At 41.6% G+C, this 17,608-nt stretch overlaps 1 protein-coding gene across 13 annotated transcripts in view; it reads left to right on the forward strand.

Annotated features, from left to right (window-relative positions):
* Window positions 1–17,608, forward strand: part of CCDC91 (coiled-coil domain containing 91) — a 341,267-nt gene that overhangs the window by 22,829 nt on the left and 300,830 nt on the right. For 3 of the 13 annotated variants that reach the window (XM_065570704.1, XM_065570714.1, XM_065570698.1), the window contains exon 2: window positions 7,061–7,204. The exons of the other annotated variants lie outside the window; for them this stretch is intronic. In XM_065570704.1, coding sequence (XP_065426776.1) covers window positions 7,126–7,204 — 79 coding nt within the window. In that variant the 5' untranslated portion in view covers window positions 7,061–7,125. The remainder of the gene's footprint in view (window positions 1–7,060; window positions 7,205–17,608) is intronic. 13 annotated transcript variants of the gene reach the window in all.

Consider the following 17,608-nt stretch of genomic DNA (forward strand, 5'->3'; position numbering starts at 1 on the left):
ATATTACTGGGAAAAAGACACTTGGGGACTGATCCAAAGAATGGAAAAATACTCCCATTGATTTCAATGGGCTCCGAATCACTGTTGATTCTGAAGTAACTGTGGCTAGTAAATAAGTACCACATAATGGTAGATGACAATAAACCCAGTTCTTATTTTTCCTTAGAATGTTTGAAAACAAAACAAAGAAATGTATCATCACATTCCAGGAAACAATACAAAATTCCATGTACTGTTATTGAAACTTAGCCTCAGCATAATATTTTGAGGTGTTGAATTTTTCTCATGAAAGATAGTATTAGTGATTTTTCTATTCAAAGGATGGATACATTGCTAGAACTGATTTAATTAATTTTAGAAAAGAAAATTAGAGTAGTATTACCTGTGGATTTGTTTTAATATAGGTAAACTTTATATGGTAAATACTTAATTTCTCAGTTAAAATATCTGGTATTTACTGTAGGATACAGAATTGTGTGGTGTTTTTTTTTTTTTAAACTTATCAGGAACAGAGTCCTACAGTAAATTTCTTTGCTCTAGGTTTACTGTTACTGCAAAACTTTTTAACAACGCTTTCCTATGTTATAATTTTGGGTTTAGTACATGTGGTAGAGAGAAATAAACTGGAAATCCTGTCTCTGTGGGTTGGAATCTGGTGTAGTTTTTGAAGGAAAACAAAATATTTTAGCATACACTTGCCAGTTAAGCTTTTAAATGGACTTTCCATAGGATGCAACTTCTAAAATGAAAATAATGCAGAGCTTCTAAAGTGGTTTCTGTGCTGATATACAGACCATGGTCTACTTGCATTTGGTTTTATAAGCTGCTGGTGGTAAAATGAGTATCTTGGCCCAAGATGACAAAAAAATAATAATCCAGTACATTAAAAAAACAAAACAAAACAACCCCCCCCAAAAAACCCTAGCTTTTGGGCACTTCTGAGAAGTTGGTGCAGAAAGCACTGAATTTTAGTCTCAGCTATTGGTTTCTGTGAAGTCTCATGCTTTGTCAAATGTATTGCCAATCTATTTACAGTTTTCTCAGGTTTCTAACTGTTGCAGTGGAAACTTAAATTATTTTTCCTTTAGACAATATGTTACGCTACTTTGCAAGTATATTTTTGTTCTTTTTGGTTAAGATCAGGAATGTTATCCTGAATCAGAATTTAGAAGCACTTATGTAGATTTAATTACCATTAATTTGCCGTAAGGCTACTTAGTTAATATGGATATGTTTTCAAAAGGAGTAGGAGTATCTAAAGATCTTCATTTATGGGATATAATCACCTTAAGAATCAGTTATGTTTTACCTACTTTCTATAGGTGACACCCAAGACCCCACTTCTGCAAACGCTTATAAATCAATTGATTTCAGTATATTTTCAGGATCAAGATTTAAGATTACTGTTGGAGAAAAAAATATTCCTTTTGTGTTTTTTGGCTTTTTGACAGCACTTTGTGTGTATTCTTTGTCCCTGAATAGTTGCTTAGCCCCTGATCCTACAAAACCATGTAACTTTACTTATGTCAAAGTTTCATAAGATTCATTTGGGCTACTCACGTAAGTAAAACTCCACGTATGCTTAAGTAACTGCAGGACTGGATCTTCACTTTCTGCTGCTGTTCATGTGAGTCTTTCAAATAGCAACGGGAAAGAGAGACTTTTTTAAATGGGTTAATATGATTGTAAAATTAAATAGGCAGGTGGGCAGATTCATAGGCAAGTGAAATAGCTGAATCTTCTTTAATTTTTTAAAATTACTAACTTTCAAGCTGACTGTTTCCGTTTTAGATTTTAGAATATGTAGATCCCCTTTTGTTTTACTATCTTACAATATCTATTCTGTAAGACCTGTTTATTGATTTTACTGTAATAAGTTTGTTTCCATGCTATAAACAAGCAGGTAAGCAAAGAAAATAATCTTTTCATAATTATCAACACTTACTAACGTCAGAATACGGAAAGTTCATGTAATGTACATGGTGAAATCTTGTACAAGTATGTTTTTACGATAAGATAAAGCTACTTAATTTCATTTTTTGAAAAAAAAAAAAAAAAGAAAAAGGAAAAAAAAGAAATGCAGCTGAAAGATACCAGGTAGAGGGCACAAGAAAATGAAATGTTTTAATAGTTAAGAAGGGATACAACATGTTCTACAGGCATAAAGATACTGCTATGCCGATATACTTTAAAATATTCTTGCGGTACTAAATCTAGGGAGGATTTAGAAGGTTAATTCAGACTGTTGCCTCCCTTTTGAGATTGGCAAAGAATTTGTGGATTGCAATTGTAGTTTTTGTCAGGAGGACATATTTTTATAATGTGAATACCTATTAGCGGAACTGAATGGACAGCATCAGCTTCATCTTCAGAAGCCTGAGTGGTCAAAAAATAGTAAGTATTTTGGTCACTACTGATCTACATGGGATATAAAACAGTGACCTAGAAATTAGGCATGGGACAAATTTTATGCTTTATCTCCTGAGACATCCTTTTCTTAAAATAATTTAAAAAAAAGCAAGAAATCTACAAGATTGTTATAGAAGTAAAACTCATTTTTATATTAAAAGACCTTTATCGTGTAACAGCAATTCAACAGTCTACTTGACTTTTTCATAAACAGTAAGTGTGTTCATACCACAAAGTGAAATTACAGTTCCTGGTTTAAATTTCTTAGATAATTAATGGCAGTTTTTATTTTAAAAAGCTTGACAATATTTTTGATGTATGGAAGAATATTAGATCCTATGGAAGAATACACAAATCTATATTTAACCAGGTTAAACTGTAAATGATTATGAAACATCTGGAGTTAGTAAAACTGATGAAGGATAGAATGCTGGCATAACTTTATTGCAGTAGAGGTTACTGTGTAGCTCTTATTAATAGAGTCCTTGTTCCCTCATTAGGTTTGAGTTACAGAACCATAATAATAATTAATAGAGAGAAACCCAACAATGTGCATAGTTGAATTTAGCTTTAATCTTTTGGTAGACAGCTCCCATTCAGTACCCTGGTGACAGACATCCAGACTACAATATGAGCTGATCTTAAATGGGCTGGGCTTGAATTCCCTTTTCAAAAAGGGCAACATCTTAAAAAGAATTAACATACTTTGGATATGGGGGAGAAGTGGTGTTTTTTTTTTTTTTAAATTTAGCAAGATGTTAATGACTTAGGTAATTTTTGCATGTTTAGTAAGTTGTGTAGTCAGCAATATTTGTCCGTGGAAAGTAGTGGTTTGATTATGGAAACAACTCATAGTATTACATATGATGATTGAAGGAAAGCAGTTGCGAGCTGTTCAAAAAGTTAATAAAAAATCTGGTATTTTAGCAAATGAATGGATGTGTGTGTATTGTCATTTTTAAAAATACATTTGTTAATTAAAGCCTCTACAGAAGAATCATGTATTTAATTTATATATGGTAATTGCGTGCAACTGATGATTGTTATATGTAATGGCTTTTATTATTAGTATCAGGTGTAAATGAAGGGATATTAGTGCTTATTGTTGAAGAACTTAGGCTTTAATCTTGCAGTCTTTATTAAAGCAAAGCTTTCTTTGACTTCAATGGGAAGTTTGCCGAGTAAAGACTACAGAATTGCCCACAATTAACTTAGTGAGGATAGAAGATGTTGCTCTACTTGTAGTTATTCCCTGGACATTGAATGTTCTATCTATTTTTTACTGTTGCCAAGAGGGGATTGCTTTCACTCTATAATTTTAGTGTAATTTCCAGTGGTTCTCTTTAAACAAAGTCTGGCTGTTTCAAAAGCTATAAAACTCTGTTAAAGGGAATGACTTGTGAACTTTTGTGTTATTACATAACTCATATAAATAAACTTTTATATTACTGTTCACACATTTTTTCTTGTGTGTATATGAGGTTGGCTGCTGCCCCAAAATTCACCAGTGCCCACTGTGGGGGAATTCAATACAGCTCCTCTGGGATAAGGAGGCAGACCCAAACCTGAGAGAATATCTCAGTGAGGAGTAGGGCAGGTGCTTTACCTCAGCACTCACCCAGGCTAACCCCCTCTACCGACTCTGGGTGTGTTCCTTTCCCAAATTGGATTGTACTGGATTTTGTCATGCTGAAGTTCATGATAGGCAATTGGCGACAGCACAGCTGGATCCTCCACAGTAGAGACATGCTGTGCTCCTTTTCCTCAGTGGTGAGATTATGGCAGGTATATCAGCTGCATGGGTTTGTGTTCTGGATCAGAGATGGGTACCTAAGACCAGTGGTCAGGTGGCGGCACAGATCCCTTCCTTTCCTTTCCATTGTTGGAGCCTGTTGCTGATGTTTCTGTGCTGAGGTTGACAAAAGCATCTAGGTTGGTTGGGGCATCCACATAAGCTATATCATTCTTAATGTCCTCATGTAGCCCCACTGGAACTGGTAGAGCTGGGCTGCTTCATTCCACTTGATGCCAGAGACTAGTTTCTGAAAGTGAACAGTGATGGAGAAGGCCATTCCCTGCCCCTGCTGGAGTTTGATCAGGGCTGCCTCCACCAAATGGGCATGGTGGGGGGCCATTGAATATGGCGGAAAATGCCTGGAGGAAGGTATTCCAATCAGATAGCTAGTGTTGGATTTCTCATTCAAGCGGGGAAGAAGTCCAATCCAACATGTTTCCTGTCAGGAGACTAATAATGAGTCCTACTTTTTCTTGATTGGTGGGATAGGACCGGGGACAGAACAGAAACAGCAGGAGACACTGGTTAAGAAACTCCCTGATTTTTGGTGGTCCTCATTAAAATATTCTGGGAGGGGGACTGGTGGCAATGGGTCTGGGTGTGTGGCTGCATGTGTGCCCGGAGCACAGTGTTGTCATCCCATAGCCAGGCCACTCACGCTGGTTATCTTTGGCGTGCTATGCCAGTTGAGCCTGCAGTGCCACATTTTCAACATGGAGCTGTGTGGATTGTCTATGCAGAGCTTAGTTCTCTGTTGTGAGCTGTGGTGCTTGGGCTCGCAATGTAGGGAGCGCCTCATGGGAGTGGTCAGCCCAGTAAATACACTCTGGGGCATGCTGGTTAGGGAGTGGCCTGCTGTCTCCTTGCTCCCCCTTGGGCTTGGGTTGTCCAGGCAAACTGTCAGAATACTGCAGAGTGCAGTTAGGACCAGTGATCAGAGCAGGGTCAACTTCCAGGCAGAGGTCGACACCAAGAATCAGAGTCCTAGTCAGGTTTCAGGGTCGAAGTGAGGTCCAAATTGACATGAAGTTGAAGCCAGGAGCTCAAGAGAAGAAAGTAGGAATGACTGTGGCAGCTACAGAAGATCCATGATGTTGGCTGGATCCCTTCTGGAATGCCCTTTGCATTTATGTAGGGCAGGGAACCAATCAGGAGCCATGAAGCTACTGCCTGTTGAACCTTGCTGAGTGGCAGAGTGTGGAGGTTAGCTGTCTGGCAGCTCTGCAGGGGCCGGGTTTTAGACCTGCCGGGCCTTGCAATTGAGGGCTGTGTTGGCTAGAAATTCTTTCTGTCTCTAATGGAAAGATATTTATAGTGATGGGATCTGCTGATACCCTGTCTTCTGGAATCTGGAAAGTGTTTGTTTCTTACTAAAGGCTTGGCAAGCCCCTATTAAATATATCAGTAGGATTTTGCAATTGCAACCTCCTTCTCTGCTGAGGGCAGTAGAGGTAGCCTCTTTTTTCCAGCAAAGAGGCTCTGCAGATGCTGCTTCTCCCCTTCGCCCCCATATTCGTCTGTCCACAAGATGGTGCTCTTGTGCCTGAAAAACCCAACTGCAAGTTGACTCTGGACAGATGCGGGGAAGTACTAACAGTTTAAAGTGGAAGATCATCTTTCTCGTTCCAAATCCCCAAAAGTAGATTTTGCTGTTGCAGACTGGACAAAGTCTGCTTCCATTCTTCTGGAAGTCAGCATTTGTTTTAAATAATGCCCTTTTCCAGTAAATTTAGGGAGTTGATTACTCTGATTTATGAGCTTTAGACCACAAACTTCAGTATGGCCACTTCCAGCTTCAATGTTTCCACCTGAAGTCTGGATATTGGACCATAAAAAACAGATGAAGAGACACAGTATCCTACAAAAAATTAGAAGAAACATATCCAGATGCTTTCTGGTCCTCAACACTATCAATGACCTGCATCAGAACGTCATAAAACTGCAAACCAGTGTTAAATCTTGTTCAGACAGGTGGGGGGTGCAATCTGATTATGCTTTGGAAGCAGAAACAGGGTGGATAAAAAAAATCAAAGATTTAAAAAAAAAATCAAATCAGATTTTTTTATTTAAATCCAATTTTTTTGATAAAAGGTTTTTGCCTCAAAAAGCATATCTAAAGATTAGTTTTAATTAAGATACATTGTAGCTCAAAGAGATCTCATCATGGAACAGGGATTATAAATTCTAATTCTATAGTATGAGACAATATATTCATGTAATGTTTAAGAAATGTTTTGTAAATGAATTCCAATAGTTCATGGATTAGGGACCCAATTTTATGGGGATCCAGGGGGTTCTGTATAGATTATTTAGGTTAGTCTTTCTATCTACCTAATGGGACTCAGTGCTCAGTCTAGAAGATACCACCAGAGATGCTTACTTTTGCAGTTCTCAAACTGTATTTGTGTCTCCAGAGATAACATGCTTGTTAACAGCAAAAATGTTTTTAAATCAATAAATAAATAATATAGAGAGGTGGAAAATAACAGACCTCAACCCTATTGTCCCTCTGCAGATTTGTGTACACAGAGTCAATCCCTTACCTCTCTCTAAAAGTGCAAAGTTTCAAAAAGTTCAATTAATAGAAGATTGTTAGGGGTGGAATAGATCTGGACAAGGAGAAGCAGTCTGGAGATAAATGAGAGAAGGGAGGGACAGGCAGTAGAAACAAAAGTGAAACTATTCGAGCAGCATATTCCAGAAGTCTTGAGGTCTCTCTGAGTGGAGCTTTCCTTGATTTGAGATCTACCATGCCATTCTCTCACTAGAAGGGAAAATCTATAATGGCAGCAGGCTGTAAAAGAGATCCAGTTTGGGAATATTTTAATGAAGTTCCTCTACCCATGGGTAAAACAGGCATGCGTGCAAAATGCATGGCAACAAAGAAATGCAAGGCCTGGTTGCCCGAATGAAACAACATCATGAGAAGTGTTCCTTCTCAGGAGGAAGATGTGTTGAAGATGATTGAAAGGAACATGTCTGAACATGCAGGATCTTCAGGTTGGTAAACTCTCTTTTATTTCATACTTTCTTAAGGACCGCCTGTCTTTTTTCTGGACTATTCTTGAATTCTCATGTTTGAGCAAAAAATATAGTTGTTACTCTATGGGACTATCATTTTACATGCAATTGTGATAAAAAAGAAATAGCTGAAATAGGCAGATTTTTTTTTTTTTCAATTTCACCTTTAAAATAGTACTATCAGTGAATGCAATGAGTAATACTAAATGAGAAGTATGGTAATAATAAATAACTGCATTGACTTATTTTGTTTAGGAGAATCCATCCTCAACATACAGGATTCTGAAGATTATCCCCCTTCATGATCACCATCATTTTCTATGGTTTCAGAGTTATCTGCCAATGATAGTGTTTCAGTCACATCATGTATGTCACATATACTGTGGCTATCACCTATAGCAAAAAAAACAACCAACCAAAAAAAATCTCCATCATCCAGAAACAACCATAGATAAGTTTGTGATGAGAAGCAGCAGATTACAAAAAGAGGTAATCGATGAAAAAAATTGCCTGGTTTGTTTATGCAACAAACTCTCCTTTCTGTATGATTGAGAACGCACACTTCATTAACATGGTTCAGTCATTAAGACCAGGATACAGTCCACCCAAAAGAGCAGATGTGACAGGCAAATTGCTGGATAAAGTGTATGAAGGAGAAATTGAGCAGTGTGCAAAAGGTCTAGAGGGTGGAGCAATGTCCACAATGATCCTGTTGTATGTGCTTGTGTGACAACAGAAGAAGTGAATGTCTTCCTTACAGAAACAATTGATATATCAGGAAATGCACACACAGCAGAATACTTTCAAGAAGTAGCAGTAAAAGCTATAACAAACTGGAAAAAAAATTCAAATGTCGAGTATGCAGCTTGGTCACAGACAATGCTGCAAATGTATGCAAGATGAGAAGAAATTATGTAGAAGAGTGAAGAGCGTCCCAAGCTAGTAACATATGGTTGCAGTGCTCATTTGATGCACCTCCTAGCCAAAGACTCAGTGTTCCAGAAATAAAGGCTAATGTTGTTGAAATTGCAAAATACATCCGTAACAACCACTTTGCAGCAGCTGCTCTGAAAAAAGTGGGAGGAACCAAGCTAACTCTCCCACAAGACGCGATGGAACTCAGTAGTGGACTGTTTTGAGCACTATATCAAGAACTGGCCTAATCTGATGACAGTTTGTGAACAAAATTGTGAAAAAATAGATGGCACTGTTACTGCCAAAGTTCTCAACATTGGGCTTAGGAGAAATGTTGAACACAAGCTGAATACCCTGAAACCGATTTCTGTAACCTTGAACAAAATGCAGGGAAATAGCTGTTTTGTTGCTGACGCTATTGAAATTTGGAAAGAACTGAGTGAGATCTTAAAAAGAGAAATATGCAACAACAGAGTTAAATTACAAGCATTAAAAAAATGAATGGGACAAACGCTATTTCCAGCTCATTTTCTTGCAAATATTCTCAATACTCGGTACCAGTGTCAAACCTAACTGCTGAAGAAGAGGAGTTGACTATGATATGGACATCCAGCAATCATCCCTCCATAATCCCAACTATAATAAACTTCAGAGCTAAGGGTGAACCATTCAAGAAATAGATGTTTGCTGGTGATGTTTTAAAGAAAGTCACACCAGTGAGCTGGTGAAAGTCACGAAACCACTTGGATTCAGAAACTGTTGAAGTGGTAATCTGACTTTTAACAGCAGTAGCTTCTTCTGCCGGTGTAGAAAGAATGTTTTCTTCCTTTGGACTAATTCATTCCAAACTGAGAAATCGTTTGGGACCTGAAAAAGCAGGAAAGCTTGTTTTTCTTTTCCAGAGTATGAAGAAACAGGAAAATGAAGGTGAAGAGGACTGAGTTAGCTGCAGAAGCCAATATTTTAAGTTTCTCATGTTGACCTCGCTGACATAGTTGATTTAATTTAAAAAAATATATATATTTAATTTAACTGTTCTAGTTAAAAACAATTTTAACAAAAACAAAGCTGATTTTAAAAAACTTGAATGTTTAACTAAATTCAAAAATTCATATGCTTGTTTTGTTATAATATTATATGTTTGCTGTTGAAGAAAAAAATCCAGAATACATAACGTTGTTTTAGTTAAATAAAACAATTTAAATGTCTATCTGGTGGTGTTCTCCTCCTAATACAGCATGGCAAGAAAATCCTCCAAATATTCATGATTAACCTATTGAATTGGAGATAGTTCACCTCCCATGACTTCATAAATATCTGCTTCAATTACCTTTTGGTAAATGAAATAACCAAACAATCATTCATTTTCTGATATAGCTGTAAAACTAATCTGAAAAGTTTTCAAAATAAATCACTTTTAAAATGTATAGTGTGTACCTTCTAAAAATGAAACCTACATGTATCTCTGAGTTGTGAAGAATATGTATTAAGGTTATAACAACCAACAAGAATGCACTTTTATGTAGAAATCCATGATTAAATAGTCTTCTTGACTAGTGATTTAAATCATGATTTTAATCAATTTGATTTAAATCAAATCCACCCTGAGCAGAAATATTCCTTGAAAAATTTTATAATGCTTATTTTTAAGACGCGTAATGTATTTCTACTATTTCATTTTCCTTAGAGAACTTGGAGTAAATTGTTTTGTCCTTGACCAGAAATGGGACAGTTAAATGGGGACTTTAAAATCAGTTTTACCTTGGACGAGGGCAAGGGTTCTCAAACTGGTGGTCTTGATCCCTCAGGGGTATGCAAAGTTATTACTTGGGGGTTGCAAGCTGTCAGCCTCTACCCCCCAAACCCTGTTTTGCCTCCAGCATTTATAATAGTTTAGTATTAAAAAAGTGTTTTTAATTTATAAGGGGGGGAGGTCACACTGCTGTGTGAAAGGGGTCACCAATACAAAAGTTTGAGAACCCCTGGACTAGGGTGACTTTTTTTTTAAAAGCAACACTTGAGCTTGGGGATGTGTCTCTCATCAATATGTTTCTTGTGACTGAAATATGGATTCTATTGCTCTAAGAGCTTTGGAACTGTGAGCAGTGCTTCCAGAATATTGAGAAGTATTTCTAAGTCATTGTTCTATCTTTCATCCTGGACACCAATAGATAATTTAAGAGAGTGATTGTGATGACTGAGGCACTTTGGAGAGAAGTTAAACCCAATCTACACTGGCTCATCCAGGTTCCTTTAGAGCAGAACAGTGAGAGTTATCTATAGGTGCATGTAGACTGTTCAAGAACTGGGTCTAGTGATATTGTAGAAATGAACTCTACTGGAATAATGGATTCTCTCGTCTTGGATCCTTTTATAGGTATAGAAAATAAGTTACTGCCTTCTGAGAAGTGAATCTCTAAGACTGGACAGGCTGATGAGATCTGGGGCAGATGAAGGAAGTGCATGACTTTTGTCAAGATTTAATCTTCTGGATTTAAATCCATCTGCACCCTTTTACAGTTGTTACTCCTGGCAGCAGATATTCCAGCAATCTGAAAACTTGGAACTTCCCAAACCAGGCCTTTTTCTCTTCATGGCTGAACAGATGAAACGTTCATAAAACTGCCACTATATGGTAGCTCCAGAAGCTACTTTTATACCGGATGTCAGCGTTTGAGTGTTAATGGTTACACGTGGAGTCCCACGTTGGTCAAGGTGTGCGGTCTGGCATGGGGAGAAAAGTGACACGTGGTTGAGCTGAAGGCAGTTTAGATCAGGGTTCTCAACCTTTTTCTTTCTGCCCCCCCCCCGGACGTGCTATAAAAACTCCACAGCTCACCTGTGCCATAACAACAATTTTTCTGCATATCAAAGTTAAGGGTTAGCAAGCAGGGCAATTAGCTGGGCCCCCATGAAGCTAAGTTGCTCATGCTTCAGCTTCAGGCCTTGGATGGTGAGGCTTGGGGCCCCAGACTACAGTTCTGCACAGCAGGGCTTTGGATTTCTGTCCTTGGCCCTAGCAAGTTTAATGCTGGCCATGCTTGGTAGAACCCCTGAAACCTGCTCGTGGCACCACAGGGGCCCTGGACCCCTGGTTGAGAACCGCTGGTTTAGACTGCTTTTCTCTACAAGTTACAACTCTGCCTCAGGAAACATACTCCTAAGTCAAGCACAGCAGCAGCTACCTCTGTGAACTGCCAATACAACATGACTAGATGCTGACTCAGGATCCTTTCTTGTCTTCTAATGGGGCAGAAGAAAGCTATATTCTCTCTCTTTTGGTTCTCCATAGATTTTGATGAGAAAATGAAATATCTGCCTGGTTTCCAGTGGTGATATTTGGGGGGTGGGGAAACAAGAAACACAATTCTCCTTCTTCCTCCTATCCCACATCTCTTCCTATGAGCTTTATCCCACAATATCCAATTTCTCTCTGCTCTCTTCTACCCTTGACTCACAGACAAGTATGCAAAGTTCCTCCAATGCGTGCACTAGTACTTGCCTCTTCAATTACACCTCATGCTCATGCTATAGCTATGCCCTAGTTCCTGCCCTCAGCAGCACCTCCAGGACCAGCCTACACAGAAGGCAGGTTGCTATCTTCCTGAATCTTCTTTGGAGAACTCCCCGTTGTTAAATGCTTTTCCCTAGTGCCCACATAGAGATGATATCCTCTCTTTCCTTGTCTTACAGAGGATGGCAGGGGAGCCAGTGTGTGTCCTAGAGGGAGTTATCAGAACCTCTTTCTCCCTTCGCTGAGGGGCGGAAGCAGAACTATTCCTTTTTCCTCTCCCCGTGTGAGAAGCCAGGACAGGGGTGAGAGCAATGTTATTTGAGCTGGCAGAGTGGAATGGATTTACACTTTGTCATCTGTTGGTCCTTGTGACAGGGTGTGCATACCCCACAGTGGACAAGAGGGGGTTAACCCCACACTATGGATGGCGAAAGTCCCGCCCCTCAGACTGAGCTGGGCATGCTCCAACTACTGCCTCAGTATAAAAGGGAGAAGGCCAGCTCATTCTAGGCTGACCGCTGGAGGGGAAGGACCTTGGGCGGAGGATCCGGCCGAAGAGCCATCACAGCCTTTGCCTGCAGGAACCGGAAACCTTGAGAGCTAGACCGGACGGCTGTGGCCGATGGAGCCGCAGGGAGTACCTGCGCTGAGGAGTCCGGGAACCCCAATGCTCAATGGACTATGACGCCTGGAAACGCGGTAGGAAGTGACCTGGGGAGAGTGCACGAGTGGTACCTCCCACCTGAGAGAGGTCAGCGTGTTTTGGTGGGAGTCCCTGCTGACCCAGTGGCGGACCACTCTGCCATTGTCAGGGGCTTCGGTCGATGCCTGGTGGAGTTGGGTGGGCCCGGACCTCCCTACCCAGGTCGCCACCCCTAGGGATGGCCCCTTCATCCTCCCTGGATACTGGCCATTGGGCCTCACTCACCCTTGCACCCAGGCTCTGTGATAATGACTCCTGCCATTGGGTTGCACTGCCATGTACCCGAAGGCAGTTATATTGACTGTGGCCATTGGGCCTCACTGCCCTGTGCCTAGGGTCTGTGACATTGACTCCGGCCATTGGGCTGCATTACCTGTACCAGAGGGCTGTTATGTGGACCCTGGCCACTGGGGCATATTGCCCTGTGCCTGAGGGCGGTTATATTAACTCTAGCTGCTAGACTGTGTTGCCCTGTATGCAAGGGCTGCTGGAATTGACTCTGGCCACTAGGCTGCGCTGCCGTGAATGCAAGGGCTGCTGGAAGTGACTCTGGTGGCTTTTGGCCTAAAGGCGGTTGGGGAAACTGTAGCAGTGGTGGTATCACAACCCTGCCCCACCCTGAAAGGGGGACGGGGTGTGCATACCCCACGACATGTGGTGGTGAATGCAGGCAGCAATCGGGCCTTGCTTGAATGGTCCCGGGGGAGGAGATTATTATTAGAGTAACCCTCTGTCACCTGCCTACTTGTCGCTTTGCCCAGGATGGATACCGAGAGGATTTTGAAATGGATGCTGGAAAGTCAGCAGCAGCAGGCAACCCAGCAACAGCAGGCCCAGCTGATGCAGCAGATCGCTAGTCAATACCAGCTCCAGATGACCTAGCATCAGGAGCAGCAGCAGCAGCTGCTTTGAGAGCTGGTTATCCAGCACCAGACCCAACAAGAATACTTAATCTGGCAAATGGCTGCGTTGATGCACCGGACCGGTGCACCAAACCCCATCCCAGTTGGACAGGACTGGGGGGCTCTTCCCCGAGGTTTGCCAATATGACTGTCAAAAATGGGACCTAGTGATGACCCCAAGGCGTTTTTGGTGACTTTCAAACAGGTAGCCACCGCCACCAGGTGGCAACCAGAGCACTGGGCTACCCTATTAGTGCCCTACCTGATGGGGCCAGCCCAGGTAGTCTACCGGAGTTAGACCCACAAGACGCCCTAGTATATGAAAGAGTGAAGGCCGCCATCCTGGACCAGACAGGAATCAACCCCGACACGTACCAACGGCACTTCCGCCAACAAAAGTACCTGCAGGGGACTAGGTCCTGGGCGGTAGCCCAACATCTGAGGGACAAAGCCTGGCAATGGTTGGAGCCAGAGAAACAGTCGGGGCTCAAGTAGCGGAGACTGTTGTCCTTGAGCAGTTTATCCAGATCCTCCTGGGTGAAGGGAAGGAGTGGGTACAGCGGCACCAGCCGATGACGCTGGCAGAGGCTGTAGAACTAATGGAGGACTACTTGAAGTCTGATGGGCTGGAGACATGGCCGTGGAAGCCCGGGAGTCCGAGAAGGAGGGACAGACCGGCTGGGGGGAGCTTTCGCAAAATAGACCCAGGGGAATCACGACTTCTCCCCTGACCACCAGCTAAGCCCCCAACCCTCGAATGCTGGTGCCCGATCAGCTGGACCCGGACCAACAGGGAAGAAGACCCTCAGGAGGGACAGAGTCCACTGAAGGCAGACCCCGGGATTTGGGGAACCTGTGACTGTTGCTGGGAGTGTGGCCAAGAGGGGCACTTTTGGCAAGACTGCCCCTATATGGATTGTAGTTATGGGCAGGTCTGCGTAGCCAGCCCTCAGGCTAGGAGAAAGGGTTCAGAAAAACTCATAGTATCAGTTCGGGTGGAAGGAATCCCCACATTAGCCTTAGTAGACTCGGGCTGTAGTCAGACAATTATTCGGGAGGGACTCATTCCCGATCTTGAACTCTCCGGGACAAGTATACAACTTCAGTGTATCCATGGCAATATACAGCCTTACCCCACCGCCTGGGTAAGACTTGAGATCTATGGCTGGGAAGAAACCCTCTAAGTTGGTGTGGCTGCCAGGTTAGCCTACCTTGTGGTGTTGGGATGAGAGTGGCTGGAATTTCGGGAAATCTTGCGAGACCACAGCCAACAACCTCCAGGAGGAGGAGATGGAGGATCTACAACAGGGGAACTCTTCGGCCACTCCAGGAAACCTGACCCCAAAGAAGGACCATCTCAATCCCCTGAGCCGCCCGCCGAGTCCCCCCCCAGGTACAACAGAGCACCCTCGAAGATGCCCAGTGGGATTTGGAGCATAACGGGGACTTCATACAGGAACAGAGGGAAGACCCATCTTTGAGTCGTGCCTGGGAGCAGGCAGCGACCCCAGACCAAGAGAGATGATACACCTCACCCCTCACAAGAACCACGGTTTGAGATTCAAGGGGACTGCCTTTATTGATTTGTGCAGGACCCCCAAACACGGGAAGTCATCCAACAGCTCTTGGTGCCCCGGAGCCTGCGTTGGAGCCTTCTGCATTTGGCTCATGCAGTACCTTGGGTGGGACACTTGGGTAGAGAGAAGACTCTCGAGAGGATAGCCTGTCAATGTTTCTGGCCTGGCATATACGAGGAGGTGAGGGATTATTGTGCTTAATGGCCTGAATTCCAGTGGGCCGGACCGAAAGGGGCCCTCCTCATACCTCTCGCTGTGGTTGGCGTACCGTTTGAACGAATTGTCATGGGTCTGGTGGAACCACTAGAAAAGAGTCAGACAGGGAATTGGTTCATCCTCGTACTGGTCTATTATGTGACATGCTATCCCAAGGCCATTCCCTTATGCACGGCTATGACCCCTAACATCACGACGGAGCTAGTGAAGGTTTTCGCTCGGGTCAGGATACTCAAGGAGATCCTAACTGATCAGAGCACCAATGTGTCCTCCAAACTGATAGAGTTGTCGTCATGAACATTCGGACCCTCGGGACTTCGGTGTACCACCCAGAAACCGATGGGTTAGTCAAACGCTTTAATGGAACCCTCAAGTTAATGCTCCACAAGTTTATAGAAGATGATCCCTGATGTTGGGACGCCTTATTGCCGGCTCTATTGTTCGCTGTATGGGAGACTGTTATATGGTTCCTCAGAAAAGGTTAATTATCATCCGGTATATTCCCTTCAATTTTGTGTAATCAGTTGTGTTTTTCTGCTATAGCAGGGATAAACTGAATAGAAAACCCATGGGAAAGGATGAGCAAAATTACAAAAAGCTGCAAAATTCACTCATTTCTACTTCACCAGACAGAGGGGATGAATTTATTATTTGCATTGATGTAACTGGACCACAGAAGACAAGGGCTAAGGGCTAGATTCTGATACCATCTGTCACAATGAATAGTCACACTGATTTCAATTGACACTGCTTGTGGAGTAAGGTAGGTGGGTAGGAGTATCTCAATGTGACCCTGAAAAGTTTTCTCTTTTCTTCTCCAAGAGTGGCAATGAATATAGAAAAATATTCCTGGTGTAAAAGAGCAAAATACAGCTGCTGCATTCTTAAAGTTGCCTCTTATACAGGTCCACAGTCACCTTCTAGTTGGCATGCACAGTCATAAAGCTATGAGATTAAGGAGCTTCAGTCAAAAAAGAGCTTGTAGTTGGAGCTTTATATAGTCTCTCCCCACTTAAAACCCCAGTCGAAAGTTCCTATCTGCCTTGTCAAAAAAAGGAGTTCTAGACATCTTCAGCTCACTTAGGGTTGGTCCACACTAAGCCCCCAGTTAGAACTAAGATATGCAACTTCAGCTACGTGAATAATGTAGCTGAAGTCGAAGTATCTTAGTTTGAACTTAAAGGTACTTACTGCGGGTCCACACGTGGCAGGCAGGCTCCCCCGTCGACTCCGCCTACTCCTCTCGCGGAGCAGGATTACCGGCGTCGACGGCGAGCACTTCCGGGATCAATTTATCGCGTCTAGACAAGACGCGATAAATCTATCCCAGAACATCGATTGCTTGCCGCCGAACCAGCGGGTAAGTATAGACGTACCCTTAGAGCAATGCTGATGCTACACACTATAGGCCACAGACCCCAGTAGTGCCAATAGATAAAAAGCAAGTGACCAAAACAGCAATTTAATGTTCTCTTTCCTTGCACATTTTAATGTGCAGTATTTGAATAATACTCTTTTGTGTAATGATTAAAAAAACATTCTGAAACTTGAAGAGTTTCCAGGTCTAAATGCTCGTTGAGTAAGTCTCCAAAATGATAAAAAGCCTACGTTTATTCCTAAAGGGTTTTTACAATGTTTAGCTTTGGCTCTAGTCAGAAATTTTTCAGGTATCTTATTCAAAAACTGTAGCTTATCCAATATTCATTAGTGAGGGGCACTCAACTTTAAGTACCATAGTTCTGAATAGTAGAAGAGTTTAGACTATCTCTCAGGAAATAATTATCCCCATTTCCTACCTCATACGTTCTATTTTGGCACAAACTCAGAAGTTGTTAATGAAGATTTTGTATAAATTCTGTGAAAGCAATTTTTGTAAAAGGTCACATAGAAGTATTATAATTAGTAATGTAGTCTCATTTTTCAAATCGAAAACAATACTAGTTTCCCCTGTTTTCCCCTGTACCCCAGATTTTTGTGATGCTGACCTTTGGTGAACTTTATGCCTTCCTAGGTGATAAATACTGAATAGTATAAACTATTTTCTTGAATTTTAGAAATGCAAAGAATCTTTACTTTGAAAATCGACAGAGAACACTTTACTTTTCAAACAAGACTTTGAACCCTGCTCCTTTTGTGTAAAAAAAAAAAAAAAAAAAAAAAAATACAAAAGAAAATCTTAAATATTCTCTATCAGATCTTTTCATGTAAATTTTACTGCACACTTTACTTAATTTTTTTTAATGAACTTTGCATCACAAACATGAGACAATGTATATAACAGAATAAAATATTATAGTTCAACTCTCCAGCAACTTCCTAGGTTGAGAGTCTCTACAATATATCATTGTATTCTTGTGGAGCTAAAATTAATATGTCTCCACATTTTATGTCTCATTACATCCACCATTTTTAGAAGAGGAACTGGCAGATATGCCACCAGGAATCTCTAGACTCACTCCTAAAGGGAAATTAGAAAGGGAAATATGCAGTAATATCTGTCTTGCTTTTAGCATTCCTTAGTTTGTTTTTAATGTTAGATTTTAATAACAAACTTCT

Source organism: Chrysemys picta, chromosome 1 (assembly GCF_011386835.1).
Source record: "Chrysemys picta bellii isolate R12L10 chromosome 1, ASM1138683v2, whole genome shotgun sequence".
Taxonomy (NCBI): Eukaryota; Metazoa; Chordata; order Testudines; family Emydidae; genus Chrysemys; species Chrysemys picta.